Source organism: Schistocerca cancellata, chromosome 4 (assembly GCF_023864275.1).
Source record: "Schistocerca cancellata isolate TAMUIC-IGC-003103 chromosome 4, iqSchCanc2.1, whole genome shotgun sequence".
Lineage (NCBI taxonomy): Eukaryota > Metazoa > Arthropoda > Insecta > Orthoptera > Acrididae > Schistocerca > Schistocerca cancellata.
Window position 1 is genome coordinate 565,305,806 of NC_064629.1, and position 22,844 is coordinate 565,328,649.

A 22,844-nucleotide genomic window follows, 5' to 3' on the forward strand; every position below is an offset into this window, starting at 1 on the left:
ATGGATCATATGTTGAAAACAGTAGACTGTCTGTGTGAGAATAAGATATGTGAACACAAAATAAGCAGTCTCGCATATGCGGATGACTTAGTTGTGATGGCAGATTCGATTGAAAGTTTGCAAGGTAATATTTCAGAGCTAGATCAGAGATGTAAGGACTATGGTATGAAGATTAGCATCTCCAAAACGAAAGTAATGTCAGTGGGAAAGAGATACATACGGATTGAGTGCCAAATAGGAGGAACAAAGTTAGAACAAGTGGACGGTTTCAAGTACTTTGGATGCATATTCTCACAGGATGGCAACATAGTGAAAGAACTGGAAGCGAGGTGTAGCAAAGCTAATGCAGTGACCGCTGAGCTACGATCTACTCTCTTCTGCAAGAAGGAAGTCAATACCAAGACTAAGTTATCTGTGCACCGCTCAATCTTTCGACCAACTTTGTTGTATGGGAGCGAAAGCTGGGTGGATTCAGGTTACCTTATCAATAAGGTTGAGGTTACAGATATGAAAGTAGCTAGGATGATTGCAGGAACTAGTAGATGGCAGGAGGGTGTCCAGAATGCGGAAATCAAAGAAAAACTGGGAATGAACTCTATAGATGTAGCAGTCAGGGCGAACAGGCTTAGATGGTGGGGTCATGTTACACGCATGGGAGAAGCAAGGTTACCCAAGAGACTCATGGGTTCAGCAGTAGAGGGTAGGAGGAGTCGGGGTAGACCAAGGAGAAGGTACCTGGATTCGGTTAAGAATGATTTTGAAGTAATAGGCTTAACAGGAGAAGAGGCACCAATGTTAGCACTGAATAGGGGATCATGGAGGAATTTTATAAGGGGGACTATGCTCCAGACTGAACGCTGAAAGGCATAATCAGTCTTAAATGATGATGATGACAAATCAAAACAATGTAATTTAGAATGCAACTGTGTGGAACCACAATAAAAGACACGATGAAAACATTTTTATCTGCTCATTTCATCACCGGGACTGAAGAGGATAAACTAATCTTTGGACTGAAGACTACACCAACAGAAGAGCCGCTGAGATGGCCCGGACTAGTCCGGTGACAGGGTAGTGGCGTGTTGCTGAGGACGCGGAGCAGAGTGTTGTGTCCTTCTGTTTGCCTGGTGCTGGCGCCAAGTGCGGACTGGGGAGTGGAGAGGCCGTTTGGCGGTGGCTGTGTTCCGCGTGCTCCCACCACCGCGCCGCACAGGTAACGGGTCGCGCGCTGATTGGAGGGGGTACCCTGCACCGTGCGCCTTGGCCGTGTGCACATCTTTGGGCAGTAGCGTCCAGTGTTCCCAGGACAGCCGACGAGCGCAGCACTGCATCATGAGTGAGTCACACTTCTCATTATTTGTCCCTAACTATTGTCTCCGTACTCCGAAAACGTCACAGAATATGTCATTCTACTTTGGTGCAGCTATCACACTGGCTACTTCTGTCACAGCTTACTTTTATGTTCGTCGTTGGACTGACAGCTCCAATCCAATGCATCCGTTGGCCAGTACAAGCTTCTAAACGTCTTAGTACACGCTAATGCCAATCAGTCCCTAATTATTCTATCTAAACATTTATTTGCTACAAACTAACATTCGGACCTCAACTGCTCCATCTTCATATGGTGGTATTTACAGTACATTACTTGAAAGAACCGAATATAGATTTAGATGTTTCTGAAGTATTTAGATAGAATCTGTCACCGGAATACGTGCGATTAAACAAAATCGTCATCATTGTTAGGTGAATAGATGTGTGATGGACAGAAGAAGTACTTGAGATACTTCCATTATGCAGCAGTGAGGAAAAATAGTGTGTATTACAATTTAACATAAGCTATTGTAAATGCCACCCACCAACAAAGATCCAGTTGAAGACTGGAAGTTAGCTCATGGAGAAAAATGCGTAGAAAAGTAGAACGCGATTAGATCTGGTTCTGCTGGAAATGCTTTATTTTCAAGCCACATTCAAAATACTCAACAGTGTTTACAACAGATAACATAACTTCCCGAAAATTTGGTTTACGTGATGGATTAGATGTGTCTTCGAGGTTGCGTCTCTTCACTATACTAACCTATGAATACTCACTCACCTAAGTATAAGGTCACTAGTAGTACTCTAGAACTATTTTAAAGACAAATACTGCTGAACGCCCGCGGGACTGCTACGGTCGCAGGTTCGAATCCTGCCTCGAGCATGGGTGTGTGTGATGTCCTTAGGTTAGTTAGGTTTAAGTAGTTCTAAGTTCTAGGGGACTGATGACCTCAGATGTTAAGTCCCATAGTGCTCAGAGCCATTTGAACTGCTGAACGCAAATCACAATGATTTGCACAATGTCACGGGATGCCGTAAATATTTAAGCCTAGTACGGTACGTGCAGATGTTTATTATGCTTATGACAATTCATGCCTTAGTTGAGAACGTTATATTTTGGAGCGAAATGGTAAATTTTCTGAAGAATAATGATTATATCGCACAGTTACTCATTGTTGTATACCAAATGACTAAAATTTGACTTCCTATGTTATATTCGTGGCAAAAAACATTACGTATCTTAGAACATAGAACTATAATTTATTTGTAACCCGATGTCTAGACATACCTAACTGATAAAATATATATCATTTTCAGCACAGAATGGACTGCACATTACCTCTTATAAAAATTTAATGGAAATGGAGAAAAAAACCTCTCTTGTTTGTTTCTTTCCTGGTTTCTGTTGTCACTGAGGACGTAATTTACATAACAGAAGGCAACTTCCTTTAAGGATTCCCTTGCGGAACTTACCGTGAGAGGTGGTGTCGTATTTAATCTGGAGGAACTGAATCAATTTCCTCCCTCTCGATCTACGTTTCCCATAATTTCCTCAAATTACTTGTGGCGAGTGCCATGATGGTTCCTTCGCATACGTCATGATTCATATCCTCCAAAACCTTGTCCCACCGAACTAGTTCTACGTCACTAACTGTCGGTAGTGACCTTATGTCTACAAGACATTCTAATTTTTTTCTTGCTTTTCCGTCTTCTTTGTTCTTTGCTTTACTAAGAATGCATTGGGTACCTTCGTGAGACAGTATCTGCAGGCGGTAGAAATTGGCGAAGCGTCTGAGAATATATCGCGTACGGGACTGCAATGTAAGATCAGTTCTTCCTCCAGTCTCGTAGATCCAGAAACGGGCGGCTGTGACCGCTCCAGACACTAGCATTTATATTTCTTTTGCAGAACCAACTGGCTGAATACATATGAACGTCCCATCGTATCAGTAGATACGATTTGTCATAAAGACGAAAAGCCATGGGTAGAAGTTACCCAGTGGACCAGGAGTTTTTAAATTTTTGAAAAACTTTCAGTTCACTACCACACTGACACTTGCTAAAGAAGCTACTTTCATATGGGATTTGCGTATGGATGGAGGACTTCTTGGTAGGCAGGTCGTATGAGATTATCCGAGATGGACATTCATTCACTCATATACACCCAAGTAATTTCGAGAATGTACTAGCGAAATGTGATGGGTAAATCAACGTTCGTGTTAGTTGTTAATGGTTCAGAGGACGCTGTGTGTTGCGATGACAGATTTTTCGCAGACCTGTGATGATAAATGTAATACCCAGGCAGCATATCCATATGACTCCAAGACTGATATCTAGCTCTTATTTACAAAAAATATTTAAGTTGCTCACTTCAACAAAAATAAAATTGCACATTTATTGAGTTGCAACTGTGGCCACGCAGGTAAACTAAGTGACAAGATTCGGCTCATTGGTAAGATACGTGGATATTCTAATTCATCTATTACAGAAATTGCTTGTAAAGCAGTAGTAGGGGCTGTAATGCAATACAGCTCAAATTTGTCGCGTCCATATTAACTGCGCTAACAGAGGACACTGAACATATAGGAGGAAGAATTGATTAGTTGGCTTGTTTGATTAGCGAGAGAGCGTAATAGGAAAGCTACAAAATCAGAGCTGGTTGGCTCTTGATGAAATACGACTAATGCCTTGCGAACGTGCTCTTAAAACATAAAGTACCGATTTTTGGACAAACTCTACGAATTTTCTTTAACGGTAGGAATTCTTAACATAAGGAGCAGGAAAAAGTAAATTTAAGGATTAACGCCCCGTGATCAGAGACGACGCTTAGCATAAGGTAAATGGAAGGTTCTCTTTATCACCCGCCACTCACCACACTGAGTATAAATGTGAACTTATATTTGTTGCTTTAAATTCGGAAATACTCTCAACGTGAAGGACGCCGCTGGGATGTTGCCTGCCGTTTCTTTTAGCCAGTGCGGACAGCGGACAAGATGGCCGCACTGTTGGTCAAGGCATGAGTCACCCGCCACCCACGGGCCGCCGCCCACCACCGCCGCCCCCACACTGGCTCGCTGCGGCCTTCCAGGTCGCGCCGTCACCGCTACGTGAGCGGTTGCGCCAGCCACTACCGACACACCTTCAGAACAGGTGTTGCTGTCCCAAGACTGGAGGTGGTCTCTTGAATCTGCGATGTGTGTGTATAGAACGTCCAGCTCAAAACTAAACCGCTGACAATCCCCGATTTGCCTTAGGGCACGTGAAAGAAATATACTCCTGGCTCTACCTCACTCGAGAAGAAATGAAAAATTAGTCCCAAGCTAATATATCTTAGTGGGAAGCTTTTATAAGTGAGTTATTCTAGTAATGAACGCAACAATACTTCGTTCTCGGAGCGAGCACTCTACCTGTTTTCACCAAATCCTTACTCGCCAAATGAGGGAGCTCAAACAACAATAAAGTAAAAGCAATGTTTACTTACTGCACCGACTCCTACCTACCCAACAGCCTCATCTCAGTGTTTATAAAGGTCTTGAATCTACACTCTTCGCGTGCAACCCAAAAGACCTAGAGGAAAACGCAACCCTTTATGTCAAACAAACTGGTTTCCGTCCTAACTTCTCGTCCTCCGACCTGCTCCTGTGTTTTACCGACCTCCTATTTTACCATCTCAATAATTATAAATTTGCCATTTTTATGTTCCTTGACGCTGAAAAAGTGTAACATCTATGGCATTCCAGACTCCTTTTCGAGTTCCAAATCTATGCACTTCTAATGAACTACGTCTTCCCTATACAACCTTTTCTGTCCAACCACACATCCCATTAACCAAAACTAGCACCAATGCCCGTGTCTACCGGCCCACAGCGAGTGTGTCAAAGGTTTTAGTCATTAATCAGTGCTGTGGAGCCTCTACACTACTGATATGTTTAAACCTCCTTACTCCTGTACTCTTATTCCAGTACGTCGACGGCACAGCCTTCTTTGCCCCATATTCCACCCTCCAGAAATCCCAACAATTCCTTCAACTCAATCTCAGACAATTTATCTGCTAATATAATCAGTGCTTCCTTTAGATGAACACTTTCACGACCCAGGCAATAATTGGAAGACGAACCATCTTCAACTTCCACCCCTATGACTTGTATCTCACCATTTACAATCATGGTATTATGTTAACTAATGCACTGAAATACCTAGCGCTAAAACTTGCCGTAGGTTAATACCTATGAACCACAAAACAAAACGGTAGCAACAGACTAGAACTATTAACCGATCGAACATGGGGAATACATCCCTCTACTATAGTTCACAACAAAAAAACTGTAATCCCAGTTATCCTCTTTTGTGCTAATGTTGTTTGCATTTCTGATGCAAGATCTTTTGACTCCCTCAAAATCCCCGAATGCCATGCTCTCCGCTTCACCTTCCGTAACCGACTACTTTCCCAACTCGAACTCGGTACGAACTTAATGCTTTCTCGTCCCGCAAACATGGCACCAAGTAGCATCCAGTCTTTTCATCCCTGATTATCAGCCTCGCATGCAGCACCACATCCGTTCTCCCCTCCCCCGCCCCCCCCCCTCACACACACACTCTCCGTTTACTATCCCAACGGAACTTTAATCATTTCATCGTACCTGACCGTGAAATCCGCCCGCAGTTTTGCGCTTTCTTTCAGCTGTAACAGAATATTCCCTTCCTTCTCCATGTCACGACAGCTCTTTTCCTGACTTTTCCTTCTTCCATTTACAGTCACCTTTATTTATGTACCACATATTTTGCAACATATTCGCCCACCAAAGCCTCGTTAGATATTTCTCAATTTTTTTGCTCACACTCAAAAAATCTCATTTAAACTCCTACTTCCGTCCTGTCCCAAAATCGTTCCTCACCAACAATGTCAAACACTGAACACCAGTGGAAGACATCAGTTTCATTTATGTATCTATACAAATTCCTTTTATCTTTTAAGAAAAGCTCAAGGGAACCATCGATATTTTAGCTTACGAACCTTATTTAATGAAACAAATTTTAATGTTTTTAAATCATTTTTACATATTTTTAGATCTCTCTGACGGAAGAGCGGATGTCTTACCCCTAAAATCCTCGTGCGGAGGATGAAAGGAAAATAAAGGAAGAAAACAAAACATTACTTACTTTTGTTAAACAGCTGCGTGTTAAAAGAAATCCCCAAATGAAAATCTGCCCAATGTCTTTTCAATTAGACTATCGAGAAAGAGACATGAGAGACTAGTATCCAGGAGAAGCGGTGTTGAAATTCCCATCCGAATAACTACAGGCGAATGTCGGGATGTTTCCACAACAAGGCCATTGGCCATACGTTGCTGCATACTCGTCAAATCCGAGCACATGCCCAGTCTGTAAAGACCTAGACGTCGTCCCGACATTAAACTTCTGCCTTCCTGTGCGAATCTTCGTCTGCAGCGGAGTGCACAATGCAAAGAAATTTCCTGCAGGTTGAAATTGTTTGCCGCACCGGGATCTGAACCTGGACTCTTGAATTTCGCTCTCACCAGCTGAGTACTCATAGAGCGATTCAAAGCTCCACTTTGCTAGTATCTCACCCACAATTCCTGAACGCCGTAGAGGTTCTGTTCCAAACCTTCCTAGAATAGTACCCCTGAGACATAGGTTATGATGGAGAGCGGTGAAGCCACAACCTATTGGTCTGCTCCACATCACTGTCGCTTTGTCTTGAACCTCAATTATCGCCACGAGGACATATGTGCGATATGACTTCATTTGATTTTGATTTTAGTTTACTTTTCCTACAATACAAATTACTGAGCGTATGCGCTCTGTTAAATACGTGGTAAATTGTTTGGTTTTTCAGTGTACGATAGTTACGAAGTGTTTGTTCTGTGATGTTTGTTCTAAATTTACTGATTCTACATGTTTTCATGTCTCACTGTTGATATGTTTTTATCCCGAAATATGCACTTATGTTGATAAACAGAACATAGGATATCCTACCCCCAACAGCTCCGTGTGGGGTAACGGGAACGAAATGAAAATAAAAGAAAAAAACAAAACTTTATTTACTTTTGTTAAATAGCTGTGTTGAAATAATCCCCAAATAAAAGTCAGTCCAGTGTTCTTCGGATTAGATTATCGAGAAAGAGAAACGCGAAACTGGTATCCGGGACAAGCGGTTTTAAGTTCCCATCAGGATAAACCGATTTAAACAAGAGATCAATGGACTGGAAACAAGAGCTAATCAGCTGCAGAATACAGGTTTGTTAAACATTGGCCATGGTTTCGACAGTTTAAAAAACCTTTATTTTGTAACTGGTTGGCTGTTATTTCCAATATACTGAAGGTCTTCCATGCACAGTTGCTGGAGAGGTGTAAAAGAGTGGCACTACTATCGGCACTATGAGGATGTAAATCAGGTATACCTTAAATACACGCTGTAACAGTCGTGAGCGTCAGTTACCTTTGAGATTGGATGTCGTGAGCTGACGATAGTCAAGAATGCTTTTAAGACGAAAAAGACGCCATTATCAACACCTCACTGAGTTTCAACGAGGTCGGGTAATACGGCTACGAGAAGCTGGGTGTTCCTTCTGCTATACTGCAGAAATACTTGACAGAAATGTAGCCACTGTACATGACTGCTGGTAGCGGTGGCCACGAGAATGTACGGTCGCAAGAAGACAGCGCTCTGAACGGCCACATGGTAATAACGAGAGGGAAGACCATCGTGTTCGGCGTATGGCTCTGATGCATCGTATTGCATCGTAGCAGCAATATGAGCAACAGCTGGCACCACAGTGACACAAAAAACTGGTACAAATCAGTTATTTCAAGGACAGCTCTGAGCCAGATGCCCTGTACTGTGCGTTCCACTCACCCCAAACCACAGCCATTCGCAACTTCAGTGGTCTCAAGCGAGAGCTTATTGGAGGGCAGCGTGGAGGTTTGTTGTGTTTTTTGATGGAAGCTGTTTCTGTCTCGGTGACAGCGATGGCCGTGTCTTGGTTAGAAGGAGGCCAGTTAAGGGCCTGCAACCAACCTCTCTGCGTACTAGACACACTGGACCTCCAACTAGAGTTATGACGTGGGGTGTGATTTCATATGACGGCAGGGGCACTCTCGTGGTTATTCCATGCACCCTGACTGCAAATTTGAACGTAAGTCTGGTGATTCGACCTGCTGTACTGCCATTCATGAACAGCATTCCAGGGGGTGTTTTCCAGTAGGATAACGCTCTCTCACATACCGCTGTTGTATCACAGCGTATTCTACCGAATGTCCACATGTTGTTTCGGCCTGTTCGATCACAAGATCTGTCTCCAGTCTAGCACATATGGGACATCATCGGATTACAACTCCAGCGTCATCCACAAACAGCATTAACGGTCTCTGTATTACCCGACCAAGTGCAACAGGCACGGATCTCCCTCTCACAAACCGACATCCGGCACCATTACAACAAAATGCATGCATGGTTTCATGCTTGCATTCAACATTCTGGCGGTTCAACTGGTTATTAATGTACCAGCATTTCACATTTTCAATGGCTTATCTCGCGCTAAAATTAACCTGTGATCTTGCAATGTTAATCACTGAAATATGCTACCTAGTTAAATATATTCCCGAAATTTGGTTACTCTACATTAATAGTTTTTTGATGTGCGACTTTTTTTCGTCAGTGTAGTTCTGGTGTGAAAAAAAATCCTGAGTATATGACCGTTGTCGCCACAGAAAGAAGAGAATGTTACGATTTAATGTCCCTTCTAAGTCGAGAAGATACGAAAAGTAGCGTGGATTGTGGACAGTGATGGTCAGGGAACTGTGCCGTGGCTATGTGCATATAGCTAGTCCTATATTCACCTGAAGTGATTTAGGAACGTACGGGAACACTATTTCAAAATGGTCGGAAGTGAGTATGAAACTTGCAATTTCCGAAGAGAAAATGGATGTTTACGCTTGAATTAAAGTCCTGTAGACGACGAGGTCATTAGGAACTTGGTAAAAGTTCGGATTCGGGAAAGAAATTAACTGTCTCATTCTGAAAGGAACGCTCCCGACATGTGCCTCAAGCGATTTAGGGAAACCACGGAAAAGCTAGATGTGGATGATCGAAGGGTGATTTGAATTCCACTCTTTTGGAATAATCGTCCAGTGGCTTAGCTACAGTGCCTTGAAACTCGCCTTCTTACTGATTAGCCCCGTAAGTAACCAACGCTCGTGTTTGAAGGTCATATTGGTCACATACGTATAAAGTGCTCGGTGATGCAGAGCGGTTTGCTGAGGGCGGATCATACGCAGGCGGACTGGAACCCAGAGCGGCGGTGCGTGTGGGACGCGACTGGTACAGTTAGGTGTTAGTGCCGCTTAGGAAATCAGATTTTCCCCACTCAGAGCCCCATCGATATAGCTAATTACTGAACTGCTGCTGGAATGCCAACCGGGGTCATCCTTTACAAGAAGAAACAGAGTATTTTATTCTTGACGACTGGTGAACGAAAAGGTATAACAAAAAGGTAAGTCCAAAGTTTCAGGACACATTCCTATCACATAGAAGGAGGAAAATATGTTGTATGGAATTGACTCCAGAAGCTCATTATTTTCGTGTTAGAAATCATTTTCTACAACTCTTTCATAGTACATCAGTCACGGTAAACACACACAAACAAAACTTGCCACCATACAGTATGAAATTATTTCTTCCACGAAATGTTTGAAATACCCTATTGGTTACGTCTGGTAATTCACAGGTTAACTGCCAGCGTTTTGTATTCCATTTCAATGGAGGTACTGTTGACATGCGGCTTTCGTCACTGCTTGTACTGAGATGCGACTCACTTCATTCCTTAATGGCGCGTAGTATGACCTGAGTCAGTGATCATTATTGACTTGGAGAGCATATAGCTTCTAAATAACAAGTTCTGTGGTAGAGGCATACGAGTAAGTGGACCATGCACCTGACTTTCGTGTTCTACGGAACTAAGCCCACTAGACTTTATTATTTATTATGGGATTTGAAAGCTCTAATGTATATAACCCCGGTACAATATGCAGTGTGTTCTTCTGCCGCTATTCGGGAAAACTGATTTTTTCCCTTTATTGCTGTTTCAATGCCCTGCTCCTTATCGGCAGGGGAGGGCTGACAGCAGCACAGTCCGCCGCTCTTCAGCCGAGTGGCTTCCTAAAAAATATAAAGATGGGAACTCCACATAAAAGGGGCGGAAAAAGGGGATATAAAAACACAGTAAATGGAGACAATGGAAGTTAAAATATACGCTAACACGGGGACGTTCATTAGGGGACAGTTACAAAAGTCAACATAAAGTTAAAAGAGCACAATTGGCGATTTATGGGGAACTTAAAATACGCTGTGGAACACTGAAACCATACGCAGTATTTCGTGGATACATCAGCATATCTGTGATTCGTTACCAGGACTATTGAAGCGTTTATCATTGCTAACGGAGGGCATTTTCGACATACTGTGTAAGGAAGTGTGATCCGGTATACTGGTACGTTTGTTGGTGTGTTTCCTATGATTAACGTACTATAAAGAGCTGTAGAAAATTAATTGTAATCTGTCCTGCTAATAAGGACGTACAATTTTGTTACACTATGTGCAGCTCCCTGACGACTTCATAATTATAGGAGACGTCGTTAAGTTATCAAACTATAAATTTAGTCGCCAAGTTAGCAGCAGACCAGCTAACAAAACAAGGATAGCGAAGAAAAACGATCTGTCAGTTTCAGCAAGATTATTTATTCTCCATGTTTATTGGAAGCCTTTAACTATATTGGGACAATAATTGATCTTGAAATAAGTGATGATGAACCAAAACATTGTTACGACTGTCCACCGCATGACTGAATGCCTCCTAGTGGCATTGCGGGCAGGTAACACAGTAAGGAAGGTATAGAAACGGAGCGCAGACGAACGGGAAATCATTCTAGGGACAAAATCCACCGATATAAGCAACGCTGACAAAGGTCAGCTTGTTACGGCTTGGCGCCTGGGAACGAACATCCTGAAAACGGTGAAGCTGATCGAATGTTCGCATGCTTGTGTGCACCACTACGAGCAGGTGACAGGGCATTGTAGGTCTACGCCTCATCACAAAAAGTGGAGGTTGGCGGTTTACACCCTCTGTAAAGCAAAATAGGCGGCGATATGTGACAGATCTGACGACAGAGTGCAAGGTTATTGTAGGTGCAAGTGTTACGGAGCACACCTTTTGGCGGGTGGTTGAACATGGGGCTCCGCAGCAGACGACCCCAACGTGTTCCCATATTGACCCAACGACATCGACAATTGCGGTTGAGTGTGCATGGAATCATATAGATTGGAACGTGGATCAATAGAAACGTCTCTTCTGATCAGATGAATCACGTTTCTTGCTACACAGGTCGATGGTTATGTCCGGATACGCCGTCATTCAGGCGAAAGGCTGCTGGAACATGCACTGAGCCACGGACAAAGGCCAATGGGGGAAATATTCACATTGGATTCTACGGGACCTGTGTCGGTAATAAAAGGCACCGTGACAGCTGTAGAATACGTGAATATTACTGCGGACCACCTGTATCTCTTCATGTTCGATGTCTTCCTCGTGTGTGAACTGCCTGATCTGTGCATAGACGTCTGGTGCCACATACCTTTAAAAACCCACAAAGCGCTCGTCGAATCCATATCATTGAAATCGCTTCTGTATTGCATTCCAAATTGGACCTATACGCTACCAAGCAGATAGCCATAGTACATTTGTCCATCAGTGTGTACTGTGTATCCACTGAAGCCGCTTCCAGACAATTCCACGGAACGAGATGGCACTTTGGTATGACACTGGACTCGTATTCGTGAAAACGGTAGTTCAAATGCCCGTCCGGTCATCCAGATTTAGATTTTCCGTGATTTCCGTTAATCACTCATTGCAAATGCTGGGATCGTTCCTTTGGACGGGCTGGGTCGGTTTCCTTCCCCATACCTTCTAACTTCGAGATGGCGCTCTGGCTCTAATGACCCCGTCGTCGACGGGGCATTAAACGTCATTCATCTTTCCTACTGGACATATCCGTCCGTTACGGAATTCTTCTCGTATGAATCAACGTTTCACCTGCGCGTTTTCTGATGTTACTACAAATTTTATAATAGGTTGTCTCTCAGTCTTCTCTTATCTTTTGGAATCCAGCAAAGAACTTCCTTTGTCTATCTGCCGTCCATTCGTATGACCGCTTGTCACGTCAGCGGCATTTCATTTTCATCACAGCCAGGACTACTTCCTCGAGCCCAGTTTTTTCCTTATTCCTTTTGTTTGTTTCCCTTTTTCTCCTGGTAGTTTACAACATGCATCCCACCATGTCTCGCTGAGCATTCTCGTTTTACTGGTTTTCGCGTAAAACTTGGTGTCTTCCTGTTGCAGTTCAAAGCTGATTAGAGAGACTTTATAAACATCTGAAGCTGAGATATAGAAACCCTAGTTGACCAAAAGGACTCCATGCCATTTTGACTCGCTTGTTAATTTTCTCCTTTCCATTCAGTCATTACAAACGACTCTGTGGTCGGTGCTTCCGAAGCTGTGGTAGTAAATTTTGTAGCGAGAACTCCGCAAACAGCTGTAGTTTGAACCAATGCCGCGCGGGGTAGCCGCGCGGTTTGGGGCGCCTTGTCGCGGTTCGCGCGGCTTCCCCCGTCGGAGGTTCGAGTCCTCCCTCGGGCATGGGTGTGTGTGTTATCCTTAGCACAAGTTAGTTTAAGTTAGATTAAGTAATGTGTAAGCCTAGGGACCGATGACCTCAGCAGTTTGGTCCCATAGGAGCTTACTACAATTTGAACCAATTTTATTAAGGCAAACAACAAGGCGAAGACTGTAGAAGGCCCAGCCTTCTTAGTTAAAACAATAACGTCCGTAGTGCGGGGAGTCAATGAATAAAAAGCTGGACGACGGAAAACATCCACATATCAACATTAAAACTCCATCATGTTTCTTACCGTGTTCTAAGTTCATATGTAGATGCTTTCCCTCGCCCAACTTTTTATTTATTCACTATCCGCCCTACGGATATTGTGTTTTAAATGCAGGAGGTTAGGCCTTTTACGAGTGTACGCTTCGCCATGTTGTTTACCATGTTTTAATGTTTAGATGCCGCTGATTGTGTGGCTACAAGCCACGTAACCGGCAGTGCCTATACAAAATTGGTTCAGAATATATATTATTCATTGATGTAGACTTGCTGCAATTGTTTTTAAAGCCTACTTTCAAACTCTATCAGTTCTTCGACTCATTGCTGGGGTTTATTTGTACTAGAAACAATCATTAAAATATGATCAGCAAAACGAACGTGGTTCAGCTATGCTCTTCGCTTCTTCAGTTAATGGATCTCAATACTTTCTCTACAAATACCGTAAATAGTTTTGACACCATAGAATGCCTTTGCCTCACTACACTTACAATTCTGAACTTCTCTCTATTCTGATAAAACCTAATGAAACTGTAGCACTCAGGTATATATTCTTCATTATACTAACATGGCTGAATCAATGCTTTGGTTTTCAGGGATTGTCAATAACATTTTGTTGGAACAGACTCAAAAACTTTCTCAGAATATATGAATCCTGACAAAATGGTAACTCATTGTCATTGCTCCGTTGTACACTTCCGTTCACGAATTGCAAATAGACCACTGCACTATATCAGCTTCTAGAACTAGCTTTATTCAGTGGCCTGATTAAAATCTAATTTTCTTAATGCTGTTGGTGATGATGTTTGCACACTACGGAGAGGAATCTGATTCAGAAATATAGATTAAATGTGGTATAGCAATGTATATGAAGAGTTATATACCAGCGTAGTGAGCAGGAAGTGAAGTGTGAAGCGGCTACGATGGAGAGGGCCTGGCGGACCGGAACAGACCGCGGCGGCCGGCCCGTGACTGGAATTCTCCAGGAGCGGCGCGCTCCCCCTTTCCTCTCTTGATACTTCCAGCGCGTGGCAAGAGTAACACCAACTCCCACGACTGAAAACACTTTGGGTCACCGCCTTTAAGAAAACACAGTTGCTTGTTCGTACTTTTAATACAGTGATGGAATAGTATAATAAGTAGCTTCTTTTGTTACCGTGGAAAGTACGTTCTGTTCCAAACCATCCTCGTGCTGGTACGAAAATGGTCAAAAATTGCACCGAAAATTTAGAAAACGTATGTCATGGGCTCAAATTTGATTACAATGATTTCGTTTGCGATGGTCTGCCCTGTTTAATACACTCGTACGTTTGCTACGGGAGTAACCAAAGTAAATGAATTATCATTGCAAATGAGAAGTTATAGTAGATGTATATCTGTACAAAACAATGTAGGCTGCCGCATATAAAACCAATATGGGATTCTGATACAGATTTGATTAATTTCTACACCTGTATGCACTTGGTTTACAACAAAACATTAGCAGTGATAAAAGATCTCACTGGCGATAGTACAGTAGCACTGTAAAACATCTGCGCTGGAATAATAACAATAATAATAAGAAAACATTCTGTTTTTGAGCTTCAACAGCGCGCAATAAGATTACCTGACGTTTTAATTAACAATATTACTGTGATCACTTTCACAGGCTAGACGAGTAGAAGAATATATATAAATTAGGGCTTTTTCTTATTTTAATTAACTAAACTGTGGTAACGGTTCCAGATACAACAATATACACATAATGCTAACGACATTCCAAACTACATGTAAAATAATTTGTAGCAATTTTATGCGAAACCGCAAAAATAATATGTATTAATATAACGTATCTGAACCACATTCGTTTTGGTAATGGCACTACACTGTTTGCCTCTATGCAGATAAACTTAACAACAAATAGAAGAACATTACTGAGAAAGTTTGAAAACAGGCCTAAAAGTTAATTAGGGCAGTACTGAAGTAACATATAAATAAAACGTCGAAAATAAAATAGTACAAATTACCCATGAAGTCATAGAATCAGTTAATGCGTTTTTGTATTTAGTGCACTTGAAGGCAAGACAGAATACAGACCAAAAGGAATAATCATAAGATTAAAAATGGGTGAAACACTTTTGGTAAATTATATAAGGTTCTCAAATCGAAGGTTCCGACATGTCTAGAAAAGCAAGGAAAATTTACAATCAGAGAGTATTAACAATTTTGGAAGGACTTACAAAAACCATTCAAAAATAGAGGATTACACAGCGAGCACTGGAGAGATAGATTTTGGGAATGATTACGAGAGGCATGAAAAGCATGAAAACGACAAATGGATGAGGAAGCAGACTGGAGTGGAAGGTGTAATGAAAATGAAATGGAGTTTACGTGACACGTAGACAGGTGACCGAGTTAGTTCTTTGCTTAATACCAAGAAACGGGCTAACATCGGAACGACAACGTAATTGAATGTGAGCAGACGACATCAGAAAGCTTACTGGATCAACTTGACTGCTTAGAGCGAAAGACCGAATGCATGGAAAAGTCTAAAGGGGGTCTTCATATAGCAGCGATGATAGATTTGAAAGGTCAGACAAATGCAGAAAATCATAACAGCTTCTTCACTTCATTGTTGAAAAAGGTAGGAAAGGAAGAGTCTATATTTTCATCGACAAGAAGATCATTAGACAAGGAACGGGTTGGGCAAGAATTGCAGAGAGACTCGTCCGTTATTTCGTTGAAAAACCATCTCGCTATTCGTACAAGAAAAACGCTGATAGGTACCAGTCAGAATGAGAGGTGTGTGCACTATCTGGTCAAAAGTATCCAGACACCTATAAGTGCACATTAATGTTCATAAAGGCTCAGCTCTGTCCGCGCTGCTCTTTGTTACCGTAATGGATGATATAACAGAAGTGAATACCGTGGACAATCCTATATGCTGACGATATGATACTTATGGCGGGTACCATGGGGAATCTTGAAACTCAAGTCTAGATATGATATGATTGTCTACGAAGATTTTACCTCAGTTTAAACATCCACAAGACTGGGCACCTCGAAAGGATTCCATCTCCTGGGACTATACAAACAAATGGAGCTCTTATTATCAAGGTGGACGTATTCCAGTACCTAGGTTCTCGACTACAGAATGACGGGCCTATGTGAATGAATATGTGCGTGCAAGAATCAAAGTGACCTGGGTGCGATTCTGTGAAGTCAGTGGTATTTTTTCTGACGAGAAGATTCGTATCAACCTAAAATCAAAGTTATGCAGCACAACGGTATGGCCAGTTGGATTATAAAGTACTAAATGTTGGCCTGCACCTAAAAGTGCTGAGCTCTCAGTACGTGTTAGGGAAATGGTGATACTGAGAAGATCATTAGGCATTTCCCTGCTCGACCACATCAACAATATAACTATCAGACAAATAGCTGGAGTGGCTCCAGTCAATGGATAGAAGTAAGAACGGAGAATTCAGTGGTATGGACACGTCATATAGACACCACCTACTACAGCCATCAGCCCTGCCTATTATCTGACTGTCGAAGGCCAGATATAACGTGGAAGGCCTAAATTACAGTAGGTAGACACTACAAACGCACATCTAAGCTCAAGAAAGCTAAATCCACAGTAAGAAATCACGTGCATTGATCCAAAAAGCAAAGCCCGATCCAAGAAGACGACTGGGCAAAAACTACAAGACATGCAAAAACAGACACAGGTCAGTGGATAGAGCGCCTCTCCAAGTTGTTAAAATACATTACCGATCAAAATTTTTGGTAAAATGTTTGGGGAACAGCTATCTTGTAATCTATATAAAATCAGTGAAAAAATAGTCTAGATCGCGATAGGTATTCTATTAAAGTTATCAGTTTCGCCCTAGCCCGAGGCCGTCTTCAGACAGCACCATCAGCTGAAGTTGACGATGCGTTTCCCAAAACGAAAAGCCTGCAAGTATTTGAAAGTTTAGTGGGGCTGCACCTGCCCGGTAGGAAGGAGCCCTGTATCAGTGCATTACTTAACTGGAGGGGGTATCTGATAAAAATAATAAAGATTACAAGGTGTAACTGAAGCCGATAAATTAAATTTGTTTCCGTGGAAATTTGAAATATGGTGTTTTGCGTAACTTTTTAACGGCTGAATTTGATCTGATACCCTCAAAAATTGCTAGAAACCAGCTGAAAGCGATATACCGACTGTTACCAATGTACGATTTCCAGTCAAGTGGTCGAATCTTGCAATTTTGTTGAATGCAGTTAGATAGCTGCAGGGCTTTAATCATAGGTGTTGCACCATGTTAACCATGTTTCGTGGGTGAAAGTGAAGCTGGCGACCATTATTTAAGTGGATTTAAAAGAAACCCAGTGCAGATACTTAATACGGGATCGCTAGTAAATGTTTCCTAAGCAAACCTTCGCAGCAATACATCGTGTAACTTCTCTCTCAAGTCGCACATCGTGAAGCATGCGTGATTCTTGCCGAGCGCGCGAGTGAAACTTCGCGAGACGCCATGGAATCTCCTAGAAACGAGAGGAAAGAACGCTTTAGCCTACATCTTTCCTTTAGGAACGATGAAACTGAAGTCTGAGCAATAGCATCTCGCCCAGTGATATATAAACATGTATTCTCGCCGTGGTCTACCTATGAATGAAGCGGGAAGGAACAGTAATATGCTGCACAGTAAGAAATACTGTCTTTAATGCATTTTACTGTGACCTGGAGAGAACAGATATAGATGTAGATCATTTAATTCTCTCAACTACTGGAGTTATGGGGAGTTACATCTTTTCAATTCGTATGTGTTTCTGTCACCTACTTTCTTTTCTGCTGATGATAATATATCCTGAAATGAATAAAATGTGGGATCGTCTTTCTGTTTTCTCGTTTATGTCTCAACAGTAAGAAGTTTCGTCTTATGGAACTTTAATAACAGTGATCAGTGGTACTGAGTGTAGATCGTTCTGTTCTTTAAATGCGACTTCCGGTTGAACTAGGGATGAAAAGAACAGGACGGCAAGCTGTCTCAGAAAAATAGCGGACACCTACAAAAAAAATCTGCCTCCAGTAATGCGAAAATTAGTCGTAAAACCAAAAACACTCTACGCAGCGGAGTGCATTACCACATTTGAATTAGAACGAAGAGAAAAAAGAAAGGAGAATCGTTTGAAAAACTCTGGGGCCTACCGCAGAAGAATATAATAACTAAAAATTAAGAAGCAACAAAGAGCTGTACCAAAATATTTCTAAATTCTCAGACCCAATCCAGAATAGGCGGGTCAGTTCCTTTCGACATATGAAAGGAATTGAGCACGATAAATTTACTAAAAGAATCTAATATTTCAGTAACAAAAATCAATTGATCAAAGATACTGAGAGAGACTTAGAAGAAATGAACATAACTGAGAAAGACATTCAAAACAGAAAAATTCAGAACCAAAATAGCAAAATTCAAGGGTTTTCTGTAAAAGGAGAAGAAACGTGGAAGTTTCTTTACCCAAAAAACAAAACAACAGCAAAGCGAGGAAATGAAAAAGCACTAGGAAGAGGAACCTCATTCGAAAGATCAACTCCTCTTATCTGTTTTATGTAGTCCACATTTGGCAGGATTCGACACAAGAAGAAAATACATAACAGAGAAACATCTTCAGGTAAAGAGCACAAGGACGTGGTACAAAGAGTGCAGCACAGGAAAGCTAGATATAAGAACAAGCATCACATGTAAGCATTGTGCCGGCCGCTGTGGCGGTGCGGTTCTAAGCGCGTCAGTTTGGAACCGCGTGACCGCTACGGTCGCAGGTTCGAATCCTGCCTCTGGCATGGATGTGTGTGATGTCCTTAGGTTAGTTAGGTTTAAGTAGTTCTAAGTTCTAGGGGACTGATGACCTCAGTAGTTAAGTCCCATAGTGCTCAGAGCCATTTGAACCATTTTGTAAGCATTGTGAAGAGCCATTATTGCTTTAAGAAATATAATAAAACTTATATTTTGAAGAATTATATTTGACTCACACATTAATAATATTTATTCTTTTTGTTTTATTGATCACACCTCCTTTCCTCATAAAACGATACCCGAAATTTATCCTGTGTTGAGCCCACTGAGACATTAAATTCCTATATACGTAGTGTTTCACAATTCATGTTACACACTTCTAGAAAGTGTAGAGGGGACTCAGAAGATCAAGTTTTACATGGAAACCCATATCCGGGAACGTCATCCAAGGACGCTACATAGCGTCAAAGTAAAGTAAAGTAAGTGTATGTATATACAGGGTGATTATGTGATGACGCAACAATCTTTCAAGGATGATGGAGAAGGATAAATTTATCAATTTGGGGTTAGGGTCCCTGGTTCGGAAACGAACGAGTCGAAAGTTACAAGCGAAAATCATTCTGACACTTCTGAATGTGGAATGCTTGCACTGGTTCTGTTGTTACTAAGAATGTAGGATATGGACATTTCAGAGGTGGTAATGTGGACCAAGAAAAGAAAAAAAGTCTGTCAAACATAGGCTCTAAAATGCATAGCTGAGGAGCTAAGAGCAGTTGTTCATCTTCGCTAGTGTGAAACACATCTCCTCTATTGAATAACTCTAGAAACGTGTAACGTGAATTGTGAAACACCCTGTGGAATAATCATAAAACTATATAAATAATAGGTGGGACTTGCAAATACTGTCTTACACACCATGCATTCTAGAAAGAGTTCAAAAATTATTGCAGCGTTATGGGCTATAGAAATTAATTTAATCTTGAACACGCTAAAGTGTAATTTCAGTGGTTCCATCATATCCCTCCCCTGCTTCACACTTTTTGCAGGCGGAGCTCATCTCAGTCATTCTCAAGCATTTGTAGGCTCTGGCGGAGGTATTCGAAGTTCGGACGTGACACACAAGGGCACAGACATCGCGTTCTGAGATTGTCCGATGCCATTGGAGACGATGAATGACAAAAATTTTAATTTTTCTTCTACATTTATATTACTTTTGACTAAATTCGAGCTTTTAAGAGGGCAAGTGATTGTGACTAGATTAACGTGGAATGACGAAGAATTGGCTCTGAGCACTATGGGACGTAACATCTGAGGTCATCAGTCCCACAGAACTTAGAACTACTTAAACCTAACCATCACACACATCCATGCCCGAGGCAGGATTCGAACCTGCGACCGTAGCGGCCGCGCGGTTCCAGACTGAAGCGCCTAGAACCGCTCGGCCACATCGGCCGGCTCGAAGAATTGGCTGCGGCGTTTCTGGAGACTGGATCTCGTGGTTTGCAGCTGTAGGTCAGGGAATCCAGTGGTACGACAACACAATCGGGAGTGTCGAAGCAGCCAACATACCGGCGCTCCAGCAGCAAGGCTGAGGTGTCCTTCGGGCGGAAGCGCTAACCAAGGCAAAGCAGTGCGTAATGCCAGAGGTCTCGGCCGCACCTTGCTGTCATTAGCGGAGTTAGAGATAGATTCACAAATGCATGAGACTTCCTGACCCCTCTGGCGATAAGCCTTCATCTCTTCCTTGTTTTGGTCTTCCTCCTTTAAAACTGATAGGTAAATTCTCACATGAACATATTTTTTGTCAGCGCAGCGTCCTTGTTGGAGGTACGTGTTTACAATGACTCCCTGTAATGACTGCATTAATACCTTTCAGTAATCCGTACAGATGTTGGAGAAAACTATGGAGACATCGCGAGATATGTTTCCTTGAGCAAAAACGCAGATGCTTGCCAAGCCTGCAGATAGCGCTGTCGTATTTTACCACGAGCGACATTTGTGCAGTGGCTTCAATACGTTTCAAATGTCATTGGTGGTCAGAACAGGGTTCTGTGTAGTTGTGAGTATTTTATATAGGAGATAAGTGAATTCGAACTTGGGCAAATTGTTGGTGTTCGTATGGTGGGTGCTTTTGTACTCAAGGTAAGCGACGTGTCTGGTGTTTCAGGAGACACCGAATCGAAGATTTATACCGCATGCAGGAAAAGCAGAAAAACATCATCCGCTACGTCACAACACAGACGAAAGTGAGTGTTGACTGATTGTGACAGTCGGTCATTGAAGAGGAGTGTGACGAAAAATAAGAGGACGACAACTATAAATGTCACAGGAGAACTGCATGTCCAACTCGCGAACCCTCTGAGCATCAAAACAACACGAAGGGAACTCTGTATGACGTGAATTGCAGGTCGAGCTGGAAATCCAGAATCACTCGTCAGTGATGCAAATGCCCGCAACAAGAAAACGCGTTGCCGAAGCCATAAAACCTGGCCTATAGAGCAACGGAAGAAAGTCATTTAGTCGGATGAATCTTGTTTCTCACTGTTTCCAACTTCTGGTCGAGTTTACGTCCCAAGACTGAAACATGACGGGGTTCAGTGGTGATTTGGGTAACCATACCGTGGTATTCCATGGGCCCCATGACTATTCTGCAAGGTCGCATTACTACCAAGAATTCGTAAATTTTGATTCGCTAAAACTAAAACTCTCCCTCTCTCCCCATATAAATTTTTTCCCGCAGATTCGGATAAGTTTTGTTTGTTTGGGTCAACATTTGTAAAACTCTAATTCCTCTCCCTCCAACCCCAGCCTATGGGGAGAGAGGGAGAGTTTTAGTTTTAGCGAATCAAAATTTACGAAGTAAATAAGTATTTTTTATTTATCCGTAACCATTTTCCACGCAAAAATGAGAACATGGAATTTCTTTAATTGCAGCGCCAACTACCAAGAATCAGAACAAATGTTTAAGACAAAATGTACGTAGTTTTTATGTAGCATCTGATTATGCAATAAAAAATAGGGGTTCCCATTTGAAATTTTAAAGTTGTCTCCCACCCCACCCCTATGGGGCTGGGGTGGTGGGCTAATTTTAGCACCAGCAGATGTCCCCCTCGAAAATAATAAACTTTGGATTCTACACATTTTTTTTGTGTGAAGCTTATTTTTCGAGTTATTCTGGTTTGTCAACTTCTTTTGTGGGTGAATTATTAGGCCTATATCCTTAGGATTCTACTGCAATCAGCTTAACGTATCTAAACAACACATATACTTACTTACGTTTCTGGTACAGATATTGTTTTTACGTAAGCCTGAACGAACCGATATAACTTAACACGCACAAAAATAGATCAAGACTATGGGCAATTAGAATTTCCCTCTTTTGTTGCAGTCGGTAATAGTGGTAGAAAAGCGACTTTCTGTCACTGTGCGCATTATAATCTCTCATATTTTGGTTTCATGGCACGCGAGATTTGCAATGGGACTATTGGTGTATGAAACATTCCGACTAACGTTTGTCGAAAATAAGAACGCCTTTCTTCCAAAGACTCCCATGTACGTTCCCTGACTGTCACTGTAACACAGAACTAGCCTACTACAGTTCTGGCAGCATGCCTCAGATTTCTTCCTATCTTCTCCGTTTAATTCGATTTGGTAAAAACCCCAACTCTCGAACTATATTCGAGAAAAGGTAACGCAAGGATCTTGTTCGTGATCTGCTTCATTTTCCTAAGACACACGTAATAAATCTGTCATCCATTGTCCTACCTGCAACTGATTTTCTATGTGCTTACCACCTGATATCGCTCTTTAATACTGACATTT

The 22,844-nt window shown here is 42.0% G+C and overlaps 1 protein-coding gene across 3 annotated transcripts in view; it reads left to right on the forward strand.

The window, feature by feature from the left end:
* The first annotated feature begins 1,226 nt into the window (after positions 1-1,226).
* Positions 1,227-22,844, forward strand: part of LOC126183847 (uncharacterized) — a 100,160-nt gene continuing 78,542 nt past the window's right edge. For all 3 annotated transcript variants that reach the window (XM_049926133.1, XM_049926131.1, XM_049926134.1), the window contains exon 1: positions 1,227-1,336. In XM_049926133.1, the coding sequence (XP_049782090.1) occupies positions 1,333-1,336 (4 nt within the window). In that variant the 5' untranslated portion in view covers positions 1,227-1,332. The remainder of the gene's footprint in view (positions 1,337-22,844) is intronic.